The sequence below is a fragment of the Pimephales promelas genome, chromosome 10 (genome assembly GCF_988280905.1).
Source record: "Pimephales promelas chromosome 10, fPimPro1.hap1.1, whole genome shotgun sequence".
NCBI lineage: Eukaryota > Metazoa > Chordata > Actinopteri > Cypriniformes > Leuciscidae > Pimephales > Pimephales promelas.
The window spans coordinates 19,567,501-19,586,281 of NC_142778.1; the positions used below are offsets into that span (position 1 = coordinate 19,567,501).

General features: G+C 37.4%; 2 protein-coding genes across 2 annotated transcripts; one reads left to right on the top strand and one right to left on the bottom strand.

The window, feature by feature from the left end:
* The first annotated feature begins 11,449 nt into the window (after positions 1–11,449).
* Positions 11,450–12,678, top strand: LOC148977398 (P2X purinoceptor 7-like). The gene is made up of 4 exons (XM_089135452.1): positions 11,450–11,583; positions 11,793–11,862; positions 11,945–12,099; positions 12,516–12,678. The coding sequence occupies exons 1-4, from the start codon at positions 11,450–11,452 to the stop codon at positions 12,676–12,678; spliced, it is 522 nt and encodes a 173-aa protein (XP_088991578.1).
* Positions 12,679–13,512: 834 nt separating this feature from the next.
* On the bottom strand, positions 13,513–16,509 carry LOC148977399 (uncharacterized). The gene is made up of 8 exons (XM_089135451.1): positions 15,957–16,509; positions 15,653–15,770; positions 15,196–15,430; positions 14,780–15,056; positions 14,485–14,662; positions 14,312–14,388; positions 14,035–14,215; positions 13,513–13,769 (listed from the first exon to the last, which is right to left on the bottom strand). The coding sequence occupies exons 1-8, from the start codon at positions 16,239–16,241 to the stop codon at positions 13,513–13,515; spliced, it is 1,608 nt and encodes a 535-aa protein (XP_088991577.1). The 5' UTR covers positions 16,242–16,509.
* Positions 16,510–18,781: the final 2,272 nt, after the last annotated feature.

The following is an 18,781-nucleotide window of genomic DNA, read 5'->3' on the forward strand; positions in this document are numbered from 1 at the left end:
GGCCCCAATCAACAACCGGATCAACTCTAGGAGAAGAAGATGTGTTGTACTGCATGAGGCAAATGTGCTTCAGTGTAGAAATATTTTTTTAACATTTGAAATGCATTTAATGTCACTTTTGATAAATGTGTCCATGCTAAATTAATTTGCTGGTTTTCTTACAATAACAACAATAAAAATAATAATACAAATCTAACCAACCCAAAACGTTTTGAGTGGTACTGTAAGTGTATGAAGTCAATGATGACTGTGGTATCAGCCAGCACCACATATCCACAAAAATTACTTGGTGCATGTTGCACACAGATCAGTGTGATTTTGGCTTACATGACCTCAAATGAATTAGTTCATAGCTGACACACAGCATGAATAAATCAGTTCAAGTTTAATCAAATACACACACACACACACACACACAGAGTACAAACCAATCCACAGCAATGAATCTGAGCAGCTTCATTATTTGCAAATGATTTGCAGCCCTGACAGAAGCTTTGTGCACTGTGAGGAAGGCCTGTGGCAAATATTGGAAAGCTTCACTGTTATAAATAAGAAAATAAAAAAGAATGCATTAAAAATGCCAGAGCTCCGGTAAGTAATTTCATTTCTCTTTGTGGATGTAATATCTTTACTTTTTTCAGCAATGTTATGGGATATGAGATGGGATGTCACTAAAATGAATTTGAGGTAAATTTGGAAATATCAGATTTAATCCATCTGCGGAAGCGAGATCATGGGGGGATGTAGGACTTTTACGTCAAACCACATGATGATGTGCTGAGGGAACCCTGTCATTAGTCTATCATCAGTGGAGGAGTTGTTTACGTTCCACATCTCAACTGTACAATTAAAACAATTGTTAGCCATCTCCTCACACGGCCCAGCCATTATGGCACAAGCAGATTGCCATTGTTCTTTTTTTTATGTTTCCACCTATACAATTGGAAAACACAATAGCATTCACTCAAATATCATTCAAAAAACTAAACAGAGAGGTTTTAGGTCCTGTAGGACTACTTCCATAACCTACATGGTGATTGGCCAGGCAGATATGGCGATTCATGCCTTGGTCATTATTCACGCCTACCAAACAGAGGTCCTGAAGGGAATGGACAAGCACATTCCTGATCTTTTATTCCATATCTGTTCCCTGTTGAGATACACCCCAAATCTAAATCTGTTATACAATGTGCACTTCGGGATACAGAGTTAGGTTACCAACACCATCTTCCTGTATTGGAAAAAACATCTCCCCTCAAGACCTCTTTTCATTTGTGGTTATGTGCCCTATTTGGGACCTACGCCGTCCAAATTTCCCTCTACATGGAAAATTTAAGATGCTAATGTAAAAGAACAAAAACAAACAAACAAAAAAACACTAAAAACAGGGTCCTTCCATTTGGTCTGGCTTTGGCCTCATGGACCCCTTGAGACTTCAGGGCATCCATGTACTAAGTTACCTAGACAAAAGGGCTCATTCTGGTTTTGTGTTTTGAACAGTGTTTGGAAGGGCAGGCTTCTCTTGTGGGACATAAACTGCCTAGAGTTGTGAGCTGTCTCTCTGGCTCTGGATCACTTCCTTCCGGCCCTGGAGGGCTGTCATGTTACTGTCAGGATGGTCAACAAGGGAGTGGTGTCTCAAATAAATTACCAGGGAGGTTCGCAGTCGTGCACCCTGAATATGCATGTGCAACGCCAAATTACCAGGGAGGTTCGCAGTCGTGCACTCTGAACATGCATGTGCAATGCCTCCACCCTCTATGGGCTAAAGATAGGTTCCTTTCACCAACAGCAGTTCATGTTCCAGGAGCCTTGAACCTTGCAGTGAACATCCTTTTGAGACAGAAACTCAGGTTGGTGGCTCAGATTTGGAGTCTTTTAGGCAAGGCGGTAGGTGGACCTCTTTGCATTGCAAGACTCGACTCTGGCCGTACCTTTGGCCATGACCTCTGCGAGGACAGAGAAGGCGGAAGAGGCCGCTGAGCAGTCGCAAAAAGTCAAAGGAGACTCCCACGATCTCAAGACCTCTTCATGCACGTCCGGGTAGAAAGGATTTGGGTTCGCCTCCCCCAAAAACCAATCATCAGCCTTGAGTGTCCGGTACATGGCGGAGGGATCCACACATGCCCAATACCCGCAGCGGCCCACGAAAGCATAGCTGTCAACTTTGGATCCTCTGCTGCCGGGTGCACACTCTTTTTTGTGAGGGAAAATCTCAAAGCAGTTGTGAAGTGCCCAGGGAGAAACACATACGCTGTTCAGTCCCTTATGAAACAAAAATATATTGCAGTATATTGGAAAATACCATGTGATACTAGGCAATATATTCCCATATATAGGATTTAATATATATATCAAAGTCAAAGTCAAAGTACGTTTATTGTCCCACAAGGGGAAATTGAATTTGCAGCAAATGCTCAACATAAAACACATAACGTACAACAACACTCAACAACAAAACCAACGAGCAAAGAAGGAAGGGATTCACCTTAGTGCCCAATGTACATATATATATTATAAATGAATAAATAAATTACAACACCATCAAGTGCAAAAATGCAACTTGTGCAAGTTAATATAAAGTGCTAAGTGCCATTAACGTGCCTCACAGCTGCCGGAACGAAAGATATATGCAACATCTTTGTTCTGCATCTAGGACCTCGATAACGCTGCTCAGAGGGCAAAAGCTCAAACTCTGATCTAAGGGGATGATCCTGTGAATGAGCTATAGCTCTAACTTTCCTCTGGACCTGTTTTGTGTATAACTCCCCTGGTTGAGCCTGACTTCCTGGAAATCTTGCTCTCCACTTTAACCAGACTATCAAGTCTGTTTTTATTTGTCAGGGAGAGGCTTCCAAACCAAGCAGACATGCAGAAAGATAAAACCGATTCAATAAAAGCACGATAAAACAGAATCATCATGTCTGAAGAAACAAAGTATTCATGTTCCTAAGAAAATACATTCTTTGTTGAAATTTCTTTGAGACAGCATTGGCCAATGTTTCAAAACACAATTTATTGTCTAAAATGACTCCAAGATATTTGTGTCTCCACAAGCTCAATATCAGTGCCCTTAATAACCGTAGGGGGAGGTGGTGTCCTGCGAAAGTCAATGACCATATCCTTAGTTTTAGATACATTCAGCTGTAAAAATTAACTATCACACCACTCTACAAAGTCACTAAGGACTGGCCCATGGTCCCGCTCATTCCCTGATAGCAAGCTGACAATTAACAGAATCATCAGCAAACTTAAGGATTTATCTATCTTGGTACAAACTGCGACACTGGTTTGTGTACAGGATGTACAGGAGAGGAGACAGACAGCAACCTTGGGGAGAACCAGTGGATGTAAAAGTGACTTCAGGGTGCTGTTTGCCCTCACACACTGGGATCTATCTGTTAAAAAATACAATAACCAGCCCACAAAGTTCAAATCCAGGTTAAAATCCGTAATCAGTCTCTTAGCGAGCAAAAGGGGCTGAATGGTCTTAAAGGGATACTCCACTTTTTTGGAAATAGGCTCATTTTACAACTCTCCCATAGTTAAACTGTTGAGTTTTACCTTTTTTTGAATCCATTCAGCCAATCTCCAGTTCTGGCAGTATCACTTTTAGCATAGCTTAGCATACATCATTGAAGTGCACAAGACCATTAGCATTTCTCAGAAAAAATGACCAAAGTGTTTTTATATTTTTCCTATTTAAAACTTGACTCTTCTGTTGTTACATCATGCATTAAAACGTACTAAAAAGTTTTAAAAAATTAAAACGTTAAAAATGTAAAGTTGCAATTTTCAAGGCTGATATGACGAGGAACTATACTCTCATTCCTGCGTAAAAATCGGGAAACTTCACTGCCGTACCATGAGTGAAGTAAAATTTAAATAAGAAAAATATCGAAACACTTTGGTAATTTATTTTGGAGAAATGCTAATGGTCTTGTGCACTTCAATGTTGTATGCTAAGCTATGCTAAAAGTGGTACTGCCAAAACCGGAGATCAGCTGACTGGATTCAAAAAAGGTAAAACTCAACAGTTTAACTCTGGGGGAGTTGTAAAATGAGCCTATTTCCAAAAAAAGTGGAGTATCCCTTTAAAAGCAGAAGTGAAATCAACAAATAAAAGTCTGGCATGAGTTTTTTTTTCTCTAAAAGTAAAGTGCAGAAGTGTGATCACAGCATCCTCCACTCCACTGGTTCTTCACTTTGCCACGCCGGCGGAACCGTCTGTAGATCCTCTAGGAACCCTTTAAAAAAGGGCCAGTTCTCTGAGGAACCACCCAGGTTTCCTGAGGAACTCTTATATTAAGCACTGTGTGGAACCGCTTTGGGTGCCTCCAGGAACCAATTTTTATTTATTTATTATTATTTTTTGTTGTTACTATGGTTAGCATTAACTTCTATTATTATAAACAAACTGAAACAAATACAAGGTAAGAATTGTTTATTACATATTTTAGATCCATTTTAATACATACTGTACACTTCCATGCACTTGGGAAAAGAAGCTAGTAATAGATTAAAATGAATAGAATACACAAACAAATAGTATAGTACATAAGCAACATGAATAATTAACAATGTACTGTATACAATAGGGTATACAAGAAAATACATCTCAAACAAAATGCATGGAAACACATCACATTAATTAAAAAAAAAAAAGTTAAGTTGTGTCAATGGACTTTTTTGCCAGTGTAATTTCACGAATTTCACAAATGTGACCGCATCTACTTGCTGCAACATAACATGCTATCATTAATAAAATCTTCACAAGGGCCATGTGAGGTTAACGAGTTAGAAAAGTACAATTTTACGTTTGTTTTTCCTCTTTACTGGTGGATGGTCCAGGCACTTCAATGATTTTCAGGTCTACAGGAGGATTTTTTTTTCTTGTTCAAACTTGTATTTCAGCTTACCGAGGTGCCTGCAAAGAACCAAAATTACTGTCAGAAATGTTATTAAAGTGATAGTGGTGAACTTAAAATAATTTCCTCAGCCTTGTGACCTTCCGAACCTGTTTTTTCTTTCTGTCTGTGGAACCCAAAAGCAGATCTCAGGCGTAATGCAACCCCAGTCATCATTCAGTTTCACTGCAGGAGACAAGCAGAACAAAACTGTGTAAATCATTTATGAAACCATTCTTATCTACACTTGTTTAGTTCAATTCAATGCAACAATTTATGTAAAAATGGTTAAATATTGTCTTAATCTCCAAAAATGTCACAGAAAAGATCCAAAAAATATGAAAAATAAAATTGAAAAAATTGGTCCACAACTCATGTGTTACGAGTTGTGCTGCAAGTCTTCTGAAGCCATATAATAGCCTTTGTTTGTCTAAAAAGACTACACTTTAAGTTATAATTCAGAGTTCATTTTTTTAAAATTCAAATGCAAATGATTAAGAAAAAATGCATATAGCATAATTGGCGCCAAATCTGTGTGTACTTGTGTTTTTTAATCAGTTATTCTCTGAAAATATTCCTGCATGCTCTCAAATCTCATTCATGTTACTCAGAAAAGTTTCATCAGTCAAACAAAACAAATTCACACAGAAAATATCATAGTAATAAAGTACTTGTAGTGTGGTGCAGGTAACTTACTGTAATTCAATGTAGTGGTTGTTCTGAGGAAACAAAAGAACAAAGCTGATTATATCCATTCACAACATAATAATTATTGGCCAGTAAAGGGCTTTAAAATGGTATTTGAAAGAAGCAGGGCACCTGTAGTAAATAAACAGAACAGACCAAACTAACGTTAACGCCTATCCACTTGTTATTCATAACGCCAATGACGACAGTCGACAGCAAAAATTATTTATTAATAACTTATATCAGCAATTTGAAGACAGTTGTACAGAATGCATTTAAGTGAATGACTAAATCAATCTAAGACAATAAGTCAATGATTTTCATTAAACTTTAACGTTAGTTCATTAACGTTAGATTAGTTAGCATCGCGGCTTAAACCTTCATACCACATAGGCTACTGTGCAATAAACGAGTGGTAAACTCTGTAAGAACGCATGTTTTAGTGTATATATGTGTTGAGTATAAAGTGAGTAGACTAAGTATTTATATTTCTTTGGCGAGTTTACAAATCTTGTAACGGAGAGCCAAACAAGCAGCTGAAGCTTTGATGAGAGGAGCCGTTACTTTCAAATCCGATGACGATCAGCTGATCTGTGTTGCGCGCGAGCAGCGCGAGGTTCACTGAAGCGATAACAGCAGAGGAATTATGGCAGCAGTTTCGTGACAGAATAAAACTTCTTCTTCATCATCTTCTTTTTCTTCTTCTTCTTCTTCTTCATATTATCATTATAATTATTATTAAGCTTACTTACTTTTTTTAAGTTTTAAATGAATCAATAAAATAGGCCTATACTAATTAAATGAAAGTATACTACTAGCTGCATCAGAAGTATAATTTATGAAAAATATTTATGATTTTTTTTTTTTTTACAAAACTTAAGTACAACAATAATAGGATAATAATAATTGTATTGCCTCACAGAACCATTAGGTTCCTCCAGATGCTGGCTTTAACATAAGAGATCTTCCAGGAACCACTTAAATTTTGAAAGATCTAACAATAACCCTTTTATAGCATTCAAGTTCCTCTAATTTCCCTCAAAGCACTTCGAGGTCTCATGGTAGTGAAAAGGTGACTCCAGAACCTCTGAAATAAATACAAAGTGCTTCAAGGATCCCATAAGTTCCAGCAAGAACCACAAATATTGTCAATGCTCCTCCAGTAACCCCAACTGTTGGAGGAAGAGCTTTGAGGCACTTAAATTGTGTTTTTAGGTACCTTGAGTATCCGACAGGATATTTGAGGCACCTTTAGTTTTTACAGTGTATATGCAAACTGCAGTGGATCTAACTGATCTCCACCCTGCAGTAAGACAGCCTCTTTGATAATTTTCTCAAAGCTTTTCATTACCAATGAGGTCAAGGCTACAGGTCTAAAATCATTCAAGGACTTTGTGGAGCTGCACTTGGCTATAGGCACAATAATAGAATGCTTCCAACTTCTAGGGACTCTTCGTTGTGATATAAGGACAAATTAAAAATGCACTGAAAGATATAACAGAGTTGATCTGCACAAGTTCTTAATAATTGCCCAAAAATCTCATTTGGCCCCAGACTTTGATCTGGTGTGCCTGAATGTTAGCCTCAGTACTACTGTCAATAATAATTGATGGAGCTGCCTGTGTGATAGCCCTTCATCATCAAAATCCATATTGTTAAATTGATAATAAAATACATTGAATTCATTAGCCAAATGTTTATCAGATGAAAAACCATCCAGGACAACTCTGTTACCTTTATCATTAGAGCCAATCAGTGTTTTCATCCCATTCCAGGTTTTCTTTATATTATTACTTCTCAAATCTGCTTCATTTTTTTTTCTTTATACCTTAATTTATCTTTTTTTTTGTTTTCACAGATCCACAACAGCAATAGAGCAAAAAAATGCTGTGGGGATATTCTTTGATCTTAAGAAAGCATTTGATACAGTAGACCACAATTTTTTGATTATGAAATTACATAAATATAGAATTAGAGGGACTGCAAATAGCTACTTTGTTAAATAGCTACTTTTATAATCGACAACAATATGTTGAATTGCAAAATGCCTCAGTTATGACTGTAACCTCGGTTCCCTGAAGAGGGAATGAGACGTTGCGTTGATTTGACACTAAGGGACCGCTTTGTGTGAAGATGTAATGAAGCATATGTAAAATCAGTACAATGATATGACGGGACGTCAGAGGCGGGCAACATCATGAGCCAGGAAACTATATAAGCTGGTTTAAACCCAGCCGCGACAGCTTCGAAAGGTCTGAACAAGTCACTTATAGGCACGCAGGAGATATGGCAGGTGACGCAACGTCTCATTCCCTCTTCAGGGAACCGAGGTTACAGTCGTAACCGAGGCGTTCCCTTTCAAGGGAACTCGCGTTGTATCGATTGACGCTAAGGAAATGTCTATACCAACGCGAGTGAGAAGTGCCTATCCAGTGTGAAATAAGGCAAGCAGCACTAGGACGAGAACACTTGGAACCCTGGTGTAGAGTGCAAGTCCAGAGCATAAAACCTAATGAATGTGTGAGGTCAGGACCAGCCTGCCATATCACAAATGTCTGGTAACAAACTCCTGACAATAAAGCCTTAGAGGCCGCTGTACTCTTAGTTGAGTGAGGAGGACCATAACCTGGTCTAGGATGAAGAAATGCTTTGACCATGCCAGGTGCAAATTCCAAGCACGATGGTGCAACCGACAGAGATCTGAAGATCTCCTATTCTTTTAAGAGAAGAAATGGCGTGGAGGAACAGAGTTTTAAAAGTAAGAAAACTGTCTGGAACCTTCTCCAAGGGCTCAAAGGAAGGCCTGGGAAAGGCCTTGGAAGACAACCGCCAGGTCCCAGTGAGACGTCTCTTGAGACGCAAACAAATCCATTTGAGCCTGGCTGTGATGTGGAGCGAAAGATGACCCAAGAGCGAAATACAGCGATACAGTCTTTAATGAACAGAAAATTCTGTAGAAACAGAAATCTTCAATAAATTACAGTTCAACAAAGGTACTCCTGTATTACAGGAAGAGAGAAAGTAACTCCTCTCCTCCGTTCAGATAGCAGAATGACTTTGATGACTACAGTCACCAAAGAGGCGCGAGCCAACCCAGACACTCATTGGAGGACAGGTCTCTCAGCAGGTGATGGCGAGCTGGCGTCGGACAGGTTCTCTGTAACAAGCACAGCTCAGTAGCAAATATGCAGAGGTAGAACAAGCTCTAAATAGCACGAGACATGACAAGACAGGAACGAGAGGTAACTGCACAAGACTCATATGTCTTAACACCTGAAATAATCTGGCAAAGAGACAGAGAAAGAGTGAAAAGAGTGAAAATGCAGCCTCATGGGATGCATCTGTAGGTCGCAACAATTCCTTAATGTAGTGGAAATAAATCATTTTAAAAATAAGCTGTGGTTGACTGCATAAGTTGTACATTCGTTAAGTAGCTATTCACGTACAAATGTGAAGTAACGAGGGTTTTTTTTCTCTCTCACACAGGACAGTAACGTGTTTTAATATGTTGCATACACATAACATATAGGCCTATACGTAGCGCTGCAGTAATATTAATGCACCAACATCATAACTACAAACACTGGCGAGGTTTTTTTTTTTAATACAGAATACATTAACTTTTATTGCTGATATCTAAAGTAGGCCTACGCATGATAACACTTGTACCTAAGTAAGGTTTTAAGTGTAACTACTAATATTTTCCCAATGTGCCATTAAAAGCCTACACTCTCTCAGAAGAAAAGGCTCTATATAGAACCTTAAAAGGTTCTAAAGCACTATGTATTTGGAACCCATAAAATGCAATGCATGAATGATCACAAAATTCAAGATATGGGGGTTTAAAAATGTAATTAATCAATATCACACGAAGAGTGCCATTTCAGTTTTTATCCTTCAAAAATCAGCATGATTAAAATGGGATATTAAGTTACTACAAAAGTTTAATAAACAATAATTTAACATGGGCTAGGGCGCATGCTCAAGCGGCGACCGGCAGCAGGTTTTCTTTCGGCATCATTTCTACCAGAAAGACTCGGGAGATAAGATACTGTACGATATGACATTTTATTAACAGCCCAGCAAGCCATTTATGCAATAAAAGTTCTTTGGCGTAGGCCCCGTCCGTAACTCGCGATCCGAGGGTATGGATTCGGCATATCCTGCCTGAAGATGAAGGCAGGGGCGCAGCCGACCCCCCCTTGGAGTTTTGGAAGGGACCGACCTGGTGGTGGTGGTGGGAAGGATGGAGCGAAGACCGTCTTGGTGGAGGTGGGGAGGATGGTGGTAAGTGAGGCGTCAGCATCTGCGAACTCAGACAAGTGTAAGTAAGGGTCTTTTATACTTCACGTATTAGAACGCGATTGGATAGATGAGAAGGTAATAATGACATGACAATTGAGTCTTCCTGGCAGAACTTGCGCTACACTTTCATATGTTTTGTGTTTTTAGTGAGTTTTACTCTCTTTTCCCTTATGGTTTGATTGTGTACGATTGTCACAAACAAGAACTTATGATCATTGTAGGCCTACTATTGATCAAAAGATTTGGAGCTTTTAATTATCGCTGCCTAATGGACTTTGATCAACTTGACGCTTGTTTGTCAAGGGACCACGCTTCATTCTCCGAAGATACAATAAACCAGAGATCAACTGTTACAATGGATTAGGCAAAATTCAATCTTCAGATTACAGTTGGATCTTCAGTATCCCGATTTCATTCATCGAAGGGAATATATTAAAACTGAAACTGGAGATAACTCAAGTAAAGCTAAGAAAAGGAAGCGTGGGAAAAGAGGAGGAGTCAGACTGCGACTAAGGAAACAACAGTTTACCCGTATTCCCCTGCCTTCTTTGGTTATGGGCAATGTCCAGTCTTTATGGAATAAACTTGATGAGCTTCAAGGAAATGTTCGTTTCCTTCGGGAATCTAGAGACAGTTGTGTCATGGCATTTACAGAGACTTGGCTTACAGAGCAAGATTTGGACAGCGATCTGTCTATTGATGGATTTGGTACTCCATTGCGTCTTGATCGGAATGCAGCTGCAACAGGTAAATCTCGTGGAGGTGGCGTGTGTATTTATGTCAATAAGCGCTACTGTAGCTCAATGACTGTTAGAGAAAGACTCTGTACACTTGATGTTGAACTGTTATCGGTGTCATGAATTCCCGCAAATTTTTATTACAACTGTGTACATTCATCCTAAAGCTAATCATGGTTCGGCATCTAGTATTTTATTTGATGTGGTGCAAAAACTTCAGAATATTTCACCTGAAGCGCCCAATTTTATTCTTGGGGATTTTAATCACGTGGTTTTAAAAAAGTCTTTTACAATTTTTTTTCAATATGTTACTTATCCAACCAGGCAGAATAAGACGTTGGACCTTTGTTATGGGACTGTTAAGGGAGCATATAAATCAGTACCCTTGCCTGCTTTAGGTTCTGCTGACCACAATTGTGTACTACTTTTCCCTACATATAAATCTGTCCTTAAAAGTGAAAAAAATCAGACTAAAGAGGTTAAAATCTGGTCTGAAGAATCTATTGCTTGTCTTCAGGGCTGCTTTGAGTGTACCGATTGGGAGATGTTTAAAGGGCACCTATTATGCCCCCTTTTACAAGATGTAGTATTGGTCTTGGGTGTCCCCAGAATGTATTTGTGAAGTTTCAGCACAAAATACCCCACCGTTTATTTATTATAACCATTTGAATATGTCATTTTTGGGACCTGTTTTGAAACAAGCTGTTTTGAGGCGGACGACCTTAAATGCAAATAAGTTGCATATCCCCACCCTGCTGCTGGATGTGGGCGTAACTTGCATACCAATGGCAATAAACAGTCGGTAGAACGATAATGGCCGAGAGTGATAGACCCGCAATTGTGTATGGCATTCGGCCATACATGTTTGAACCAGAGTCCGACCCAGATGACGAAGAGACTCCGGTTGAAGAAACACGATCGAGAATGGACCAGGACGTCTCGGAATGGTTATTTGATACATTTATGTACCCATTGAGTTGTCATCGCGACCTCTTTTAGTTATAATGGATGTGCAACACAGACACACACACACACAAACTGTGAAAACGTTCACACAAATTTTTTTAGAATACAAACATAAATAACGCTAATATCTTTTTCTAACTACAAACAAAATTAAATTAATGCGAGAGACCTGTTTACACTTCTCGTACAGGTGTTTATGTGGCAAATGTGAGAAGATGGCGACAGAACAAGAAAACATATGCTGCAGAGAGATAGAAAAGGTATTAATGTATTTACAATTTTAATTGTTGCAAAAAATAACACGTGACATAAAATAGTCTAACACTATTTGTTGTATCGAAGGTTACAAGACGGATGAAACAACTTCAAGTCACTCCATCATGTATGGTAGACCATCCCGGAATGGATCCTGTTTGTTTCAATGTGTTTTCTTTACAAAACGCTTTTAACATTTACAGGGCTGACTATGGTCCCATACGACTTCGTGGAATACAACAGTGAGTTAAACTGATTAACACATTTAATAAAAATTTATCTAATTCTTCAAAGAAGTTCAAATCGTTGAGTTTTTAATCAAATATTTAAAAGGTTATATTAAAAGGGAATTATAATGGAAACAAAACATAGTATAGCTTCAAATAATTTCACAACAAATTGCATATACTTTTTTATTCCTTTATTTACATTATGTATAAAGACACTGACATATACAAATTAGATTAAAAATAAAATAATTTTTAAAAAAGGACATTAATCTTAAAAATAACTTAGCCATTAATCAATTACAAATCAAGCATTACAACTCCAGACAACAAATGAAAGATATATATGAAAAGAAAAAAACACAGGAAAATTCCTGAACCTTATTTTGAGAATGTGCCTGTGTGTGTGTATATGTTTGTGTTTGTCTTAGACGTTACAGATTTTTAGCTTATCGGAGTTTTGTGAGTTGGTGCTGGGGTTTCCTTGGACGAAAAATTCGAGTTGTGATTCCAGCCTGTGTGGTCCTGAGGATTCGAAGAGAGTTTCCTGATGCACAGGGCAGTTATGTAGGTTTTCGACCACCTATTGATTGAACCTAGATAGCCTACTAGAGATGGCCTCCTCCTTCTCTGGCCGGTCATACTCTGCACACAATACTGGTGGTATTGGAATCCTCAAAACCTCATCCAAAAATGGTGCAGGATCAACGAAGACCTTATCAAATATGAGGTCCAGCAGGTCATCCACATATCCTGTGCAACATAACATTTTATTTACTTTTCAATTCTTCAAATATTGATTTTTGAAATACCTTGTAAGAAAAAAATGCCAAAAAAAAAAAACATTTGTTTTAATTTTGTTAACTAAACTCATTTTATACATACTGAAGGTTGCTTGTGTCTTTACTTCTCTGACCCGGTATTCTCCCTTCTTGGCTTTTGGAAAGGTCACTTTGAACACCGGTAGACCAGATGCTGTTGTGGCTTGAGGACGCCCGGCATTCTCATTGTAATGTAGTGCAGCCAGATATAGTCTGAAAGCACAAAAAAAAAAACATTTTGAAAATAAAATGTCTACAGTTTATGTATAATTGAAATTGTAATAAAAAAAATAAATAAAAAAAAACATCACCATTACCTGCACAACATTCCCAGAAATGGAAATACCACATTTTTGGGTGTAAACCGTAGTATTACACTGTGGAAAACCTCGACTGAAGAGGTCTGGTAGTGTGGACTTAGTTTGGCAACATCCTTCAAAATTCTGTTGTTGGAGAGAACTCTCTCCAACTTGAGATATGGCAGTGTTCCTAAATTATTGTGAGTGTTATTATAGTAAGATATGTATTTTTAAAAAAATAAAATAAAATAGAATAAATACATGGTCTGCATACAGTTTTTAATAAAAGTAAATATTGCTTATTTAGACTACATACCAGCAGCTATCCACTTTTTTGTGCCTCGACTTCTGCTTGTTCCATGTAGACATGCTGGAAAATAGCTGTCTTCATGTGTGTGCTTGTTTTGAATATGGTTTAGCATAGACGTCCATTTGGCCACTCTTTCAGGTCCACTGCTTGATGATGCTGCAGTCCAATAGATGTGGTTTTTTATACTATGCAACCATTCACGTACTTTCTCACAACCCTTCAACTTGCACACTTTTTCCAGCTGCTTTGAAATTCCTGGATTTTTCAAAAACATTAAAAAAACAACAACACTTAAAATAAGTAGGGCATTGTGTAATTAAATAAAATGGAATGGTGTTGTTTATATAATATGAATGCACACACACACACACACACACACACACACACACATATATATATATATATATATATATATGTGTTCCACAAAAAAATAATCATCCGCTAATAAATTTTCATCACAATTATTAGTCTGTAAAAAATTTGAAAATGATAGTATTGTAATAATTATTTTTTTTTTTACCTTTCTCTATGTGCCAGACATCATAGAATTGGTTGACTTTGCGTTCCCTGAGAAATTTTTGTATTTGCGGATGTCGGTCAGTCACAATGCAGTCCAGAGTCACACCACGAGTATCCAAAAAGTCAAGACCTCTCGTCAATCCTTCCTTTTCCATGTGGTAACTTCCTCCCACTTCATTACTCTAACAAGTGTTCAAAAATAAAATAAAAAATTTTCGTTTAAAATTAAAGTATACAAGTTTTCAAAGATGTTGCATCAAGGGTTTCAGCTAATTTACCTGGACGAGCTGTACATCAACAACGGTGTTTGTTTCCAGGTCCATCATTGTGTAACTGCCATATTTGGCAGAGTGCCCTTCAAAAACAAAAATACATAATCTCTTATTACACAATGTGCCTTGTCTACACAAGACATTTTATTATTACAATGTAAATTTTTCCCACAATGTACCTGGTGAGTCAGCCCTCATATCTCCTCCAACAATGACCTTTTCCCTTTGAGCTAACTGCTGTAGCATCTCATCCTGCCAGTTTCTCCATTTGTGAACAATAGCAGGCTCAATGCACATTCGTGCATGACGACGAAAGGTGTCGTACTTGAAAAGATGTAACTTCATAGCTGCAAATATCTGACAACAGATAGAGAAAAACTGGTAAACTATAAAATAATAAACATAATAATTATACATTGTAAATGTTTAGTCTCGTGTACCTGCAAAGCTATTAATAATTTATGTTACTATTACCTTTTCAATTGTCACAAATGAAGCACCACTGAGATACACAGCAGCAGAAAGGTGAAGGTTTCCAGCTGGAGTACTGCCCAAAATCGGCTGACTGTTCCATTTACGTGTGAACTGACAATGGTGGCAGAGTTGTTCAACACGTAGAAAAGTTCCAATCCTTTGTGATCTTGTATGACAGCTTCTATGACATACCGGGCACATCTCAAACAGTTCCATGATACATGTCTCATAGACAATATATTTACAGATTTTCTGAATAGGGCTGGATGCTAGTGACCTGAAGAAAAAAACAATCAAACAAACAAAAAAAAAAATAAAATAAATAATAATAATAATAATCAATATAAACACTACATAAAAATTAGTTATGTTATAATTAAAAGCAAACATTTTTCTAAAATATAATATAAACTTACGAGAAGTCTTTTTGCTCTGTTGTTGATGTTTCAGCCTCTGTAGGATTATATGTGACATCACTCTCTTGTGCAGTTATTATTGTAGAGCATTCCTGTAGGATATCTTCATCTTCCTCAAGGACCAGACATGGTCTCTTTGATGAAGTCTTGAGGGGTGTGGAAGACGCAACAGCTGTATGCGAAACTACTTTTGTAATATCATCAAAATTTGCCAATGTTGTCTCTGTCTGGACACCTGAAATATACAATTTATCAAAGCGTCAGGAAATATTCACTTTCTTTTTCGTAGGTATTCAATTCAATTGAAATGCATTTGTATATTGCTTCATTTTTAAATAAACTTTAAAGAAAATGAATGTAGAAATGCACATATAAAAATTCAGTTATTTAAGAAAAAATGTATAATACTATATTTGTATATTATGTAATATAAGTATAGTTAAAAACATCAACATACTGATACTCCTGTGGTGAGTTTGTAGCGTCCTCATTGATAGTTGTGTACCAACACTGCACAGCTGTGATGTTTGTGTCTGCACGCCAAAATCCCTACAGCTTCGTGTCGATGTGCTGGCCTTTGTAGAAAAATAATAATTTTGATATCTTGTCTTTTCCGAAAACAGACTTTTTAATACTATATCTTCATAAACATATGCAAACGAATGGTTACTTAAAAGGTATAAATTATAAGAAGACAACGACAACAACATTTGTTGTTGATGACTATTAACGCTAGCTCAGAAATCATAAAATACACTTACTTCTTCGGGAGGTGTCGTTGGATCGCGAACAGTAGGGAACGATCCACTCTTGAGGATTAATTTTGAAGCAAGACCTGCTTTAAATTGACCCTCGTTCAAAAAACAGTCACTCTCAAAATGATTTGAGCAAACGTAAACGTACTTCGGGAGTGTAAGAGGCGCATTTCCTTCATAAATAAAATCCATCCACTGCCTTTTCAGAGGTTCCGATGTCGGAAGCAAGTACACAGAACTATGCACAGTATTACAGCCCGCAACAGAACACTTATGTTTCTTAGGAGACATTTTCTGGAAGGAATCACAAATCTTCAGAACAGCGGTCCGGCTGTCGTTGAAACAACAATGGCGAATCTGCACAGATCACCGAGGGAGGAGTCTATGCCTCAATCACAATGTCAATCAAAACCCTTTCTCCTTTTCTACGTCACTAAGACCTGGATCTCAGAACAGCTCGTTCTGAGAGAGTGCTTATGATTTATGGAGATTGTAAAAAACCCACTTGCTGAATTTTTATCACTCTAGGGTGGTTTTGCTCACACACTGCCAACATACATTTATGTACAGACAGCATGTAAAAGTGGATTTTGCATAATAGGTGCCCTTTAAAGACTCTTGTAAAGACATTGGACTCTTATGGACTCTTATGTTACTTTTTGTGAGAATATGATTATATTACCACCAAAAAGATTAAGGTTTACCCAGACAGTAAACCATGGATGTCTAAAGCAGTTAAGTCTAGCTTACAGAAGAAGATGCTGGCTTATAATCAAGGAGGGTCATTAGAAATAAAAGGAGCAAAAAGGGAGGTTAAAGTGGAAATTTTAAAGGCTAAACATAGGTATAAATGCAAAATAGAGAATAAACTGGCTGAGAAGAATATTGCTTCAGCATGGTTCGGGTTGAAAAATATTGTTTGTATACAGCAGAGTGTAAATCGAGCTAATATTGTAATGGATGGTTTCAGTTCAAATAGAGAGCTTGCCAATGCTCTTAACAATTTTTATTTGAGATTTGATCAGTTTGATTTTAAAGATGAAGTTGATGAACTGCGATATACATTTAAAGACAAACATCACCTCATCCTAGACCAGGGAGCAGTTGAAAAATATTTTTTTCTTCACAGAAGTTAAATAAGAGTCCTGGTCCAGACAACATTTGTGGCAAACTACTGAAATACTGTGCAGGACAACTAAGTTCTATCATGCACGATATTTTTAATATGTCTTTATACTTACAACATACCTAAACTGTGGAAGCAGGCTGTTATTATCACGGTTCCTAAAAGTAATAGTCCCAAGGTTTTAATGATCTCAGGCCAGTTGCGCTCACTTCGCTTGTAATGAAATCCTTTGAAAAGCTGGTGAAGATGGAGATTGTGAAGCAAACTGAGCAAGCTCTTGATCCTATGCAGTTTGCTTGTAGGGCACATAGAGGAGTTGAGGATGCTACAATTACTCTACTTAATCTCTTGCTTAAGCACTTAGAAGGGAGTAAGACGCATGCCAGACTGTTGTTCGTTGATTTCTCCTCAGCTTTTAACACTATCCAACCTCACATTTTAGCCAAAAGATTAATAGAGCATTTTGACCTTAGTGAGAATTTGGTGGGTTGGATATTGGATTTTTTGATAAACAGAACACAGAGGGTGAGAGTAAATGGCACTTTGTCAGATTTACTGTGTACATCGACTGGCTCACCACAGGGCTGTGTTCTTTCACCCTTATTTTATATTTTGTACACCAACATGTGCCAAAGCATGTACTGTATGCAAACAGAACGATTCTGAAATATGCTGATGACACAGTTATTGTGAGTCTGTTAAATGATGGTGAGTCTGGTCATGGTCCTATTATTGAAGAGTTTGTTTCTTGGTGTGACAAATCATATTTGGAGTTAAATATAGAAAAAACAAAAGACATGATCATAGATTTCAGAAACAGTGCTTCTCATTACAACTCTACGGTCATTAAAGACCAGGCGGTGGACTGTGTTGAAAGCTACAAATATCTTGGGACTGTCATAGACTCTAAATTGACCTTTGAAAAACACTGTGAGTCTGTATGTAAAAAGGGTCACCAGCATCTGTTCTGCCTCAGAAAGTTGTCCAGATTTCGTATTGATAAATCTATGATGATCCTTTTTTATCACGCATTTGTTGAATCTGTCTTGTCGTTCTCCCTTGTATCTTGGTTTGGAAATTTAAACCCATTTGCCATCCAAGGGTTATCAAATGATTTCTTCGCAGTTTGAGCACAAATTTTAATTTGTTTACAATTTTTATCATATAAATTAATTAGTGTAGTCATGAAAGCATTATAAGCATTATTTAAGTCATTCATATATACTTGATCCCAGTTTTGTCTCTTAAGATCTTCTTTGAAATCCTCAATAGCTTTACTAGATTTGTCCCTTATGACAACGAAAGAGTTATCTTGCGTGGTCCATACAGAAATTGTCATAAATTGTAAATACAGGAAGATATTCACTCACATCAGTTGTGAAAATACCATTTATAATTTCACCATGTATATTTGTATATATAATATCAATAATCGTAGCACTATGAGTTGTGATTCTAGTTGGTTTGCTTATCATTGGGCATAAACCTGCAATTTCCATATAATGCTCAAAATCATTGGTTGCTATGTTACTACCCAAATCTATATTGAAATCACCACATACAATTACTGATTTATTCTTTATATCATCAACCAATTCTATTATTTTTTCTGTAAACAAATCAGTAGCAGGCCCAGGTGGTCTATAAACACAAGTAATTAACCCATTTTTTCCTTTGTCATTTATAATTTCTATCGTTAATGCTT